The sequence below is a fragment of the Stegastes partitus genome, unplaced genomic scaffold (genome assembly GCF_000690725.1).
Source record: "Stegastes partitus isolate 25-593 unplaced genomic scaffold, Stegastes_partitus-1.0.2 Scaffold2233, whole genome shotgun sequence".
Taxonomy (NCBI): Eukaryota; Metazoa; Chordata; class Actinopteri; family Pomacentridae; genus Stegastes; species Stegastes partitus.
In genome coordinates, this window is record NW_007579964.1 from 41,283 (window position 1) to 44,085 (window position 2,803).

The 2,803-nt window shown below is 35.1% G+C and overlaps 1 protein-coding gene across 1 annotated transcript in view; it reads right to left on the minus strand.

Moving 5' to 3' along the window:
* Positions 1-2,803, minus strand: part of ltbp4 (latent transforming growth factor beta binding protein 4) — a 36,602-nt gene that overhangs the window by 21,505 nt on the left and 12,294 nt on the right. Inside the window, exons 6-7 of the mRNA XM_008304468.1 lie at positions 2,327-2,334; positions 1,966-2,096 (exon numbers count right to left, since the gene is read on the minus strand). Coding sequence (XP_008302690.1) covers positions 1,966-2,096; positions 2,327-2,334 — 139 coding nt within the window. The remainder of the gene's footprint in view (positions 1-1,965; positions 2,097-2,326; positions 2,335-2,803) is intronic.

Consider the following 2,803-nt stretch of genomic DNA (forward strand, 5'->3'; position numbering starts at 1 on the left):
AACAGCGATAAAAGAGGAGAAACTTCTGAGGTGAGTGAAAACTTTTTATCGTCGCTGTAAATGACAAGAATGCAGCAAACAGAAGAATGAACATCTGCAAACATAAAACAGACAATAAGACGGACAGACAGGATCCTGAACACAAAGAAACGACCTCCAGAGACGGCGTTAGAGTTCGATGAACCCTTCCTCCTAGAAACCACGTCTACACACTGATCGGCATCAGATTAGGGAAACATAATTTAATCTATATGTGTCTACAAATGAATGCATTTTATTTGTTTTCCTACAGCAACTTTTTGTAGAAAAATATGCAGATTAAGGATTAAAAATGGTGTTTTTTAAAATAGAAATCCCCCCAAAAAAGCATCGATTTACACATTGTAAAAAAATTAAAATAAAAAAAGTTAAAAATAAATAAATAAATATGTTCCACATAAACAAAAAGTAATTTGTTATTTTTCAAGGTTTGACCATAAAATTACACTTTTGTTTACTGTATTTAAATCTGGGGGGAAAAAACTATATATATAAAAATTTACATTTATTTGTCATTATTTAAAAATATATATATTTTCAATATTAAGGACTGAAAAATGGTTTTAAAAAATACTTTAAGTGTTATTTTACATATCCTCCCTGTTGTGTTAAATTACAGATAATATGCAGTAAAATCACACGAATTCATTTACATGTTGACTGTTGATGCAAATTTAGGAAAAAAGTGTAAAAACTGTAAAAAATATTCACATCAAAAATCTCTATTTTTACAAGATGTGACCTTAAAATGACACAAATTTAATATTTAAATCAGTGAAACTATGATTATTTTACAGACATCTGGTCACAGTTTTCTAACTTTATGGTATTCCATCATGTTTTATTATTTTTTTTATTTTCTTGCTGCCAGGTTTTCATGGTTTTGAGGCTTCGCTGTGAAACAACAACGTCGGAGTTTGTTGGCATCAGTCACACATGAGGAGGCGTTTCCAGGAGACAGAGTCAGACAGAGAACAGACACAAACGCTGTTAATGAACCGGCGTGAAGCGTTGATTAGAGCGTCGCCGTCGGTTACCAGCATCCTGCAGCGCCTCCTCCTCCTCCTCCTCCTCCTCCTCCTCCACTCAGCAGATGCCGGTCGGAATGAGCAGAACCCCGGTCAGGCTTCGCGAGAACCCGTCCCAGAACCGAACATGGAAGCTTTTCTTTGGTTTCTGCCGCAAACTAAGACGCCTGCTGACCTTCGACAGAGCACAGGACTCTGAAATAAAACCGCTTTAACTTTGAAAGACGAGGATTTAAAGTTCACCTGCTGGATGAATTCAACTGGTTTCAGATTCTCCTGCTCAAGGCAGAGAAACATTTAAAGATTCTGGAGGCGTCTGAGGAGGATCTTCAGGTCAGAACAAATCCTCTTTATCCTTAAACATCTGGAACAGCATCTGTCCCGACACACAGCTTCTAATTAAAGCTGCTGTTTGTGTTTTTAAAGAGGTTCTTTATTCTAAACCAACTGTTGTGAAGCTCAGTTCAATTTAAATTAAAGTTAAATTTTACGTGTAAAATGTCACTTATTAAAAAAAAATAAAATTAAAAAAATAAAACATCACATTTCTGGCTGTTTCTAAGAATAAATCCTGATCAATTCAATTAAAAAACAAAACAAAACAAACTAAGTTTGTAAAGTCAACAGATGATCCAGAACTAAATCATCACCGATTCAGAGACTGAAACATGGAAACACAAAGACAGGAGGCGACTTTTAGAAGTGAAATTACACTAATCTAGTAGATTTAAAGTCTGTTTTATTTCAAATTAAAAGCATGAAGGTCGGCAGGCGTTCAGGTTTTAGCGCTCGGACGGATCCAGAGAGTCCTGACGGGGGTCGGCTCGTTCCTCGACTCATTCCAGGCGGTTGTGAGTCTGTCTGTGTGTGTCTTTGTGTACATGTGTGTGTTACTTACAGATGCAGAGTCCGTGCGAGGCGTCGAGGATGAACCCCGGCCTACAAACACAGCTATAGCTCCCCCTGGTGTTCACACAGACGCCGTTCTCACACAGCCCCGGCTGCAGACACTCATTCACATCTACACACATCAATATCATATACATAATAATATATATATATATTTTATGTTACACACACATGAATCAAAGCCTCGAGTCCAAACCCTCAGAAGTCCACTCACATAGAACGCATCCTGAACGCCTTTAACACAGACTCACTGTTAATTCCTCAAACTGCAAAATGTAGTTATCAGGTTATCACCTCACGTGTTCTCACAACAGAAACAAAACAAGAAATAAATAAGAACGGTCCATGATTGTGTTCCCTGAAGGAAACCTTGTTAAGTAAAAACAAACAAACAAAAGCTCTCGGATATGCAAACAGGTCTGATAGTTATGAGATCATAACCTTTAAATTAAACGTTAAGGTGGACGGAGGCGACGGCGTTACAGGATTTAACCCTCTGATAGTTTTCTAATATCAAATATATGATATTTAATATTATACTGTGTATATTAAAATCCTTTTGATTAAAAAATCTGACTGAAAACTGTTCAGATATAAATATAAAAATTAAACAGGTTGTAAAAATATAAAATATTTTTAAAATATCAGAAGATTTTACAATATCAAATGTTTGATTTATTATTTATTAATTCATCCTAAAAGAAAAAAAATACATTAAAAAATCCTAAAACATCTGAAAAAAACCTGAAAGTTTTTGAAAAATCTAACAAATTTCTGAAAAATATTATTTCTGAAGAAAAAAAACAACATTTTAAACACCTGAAACA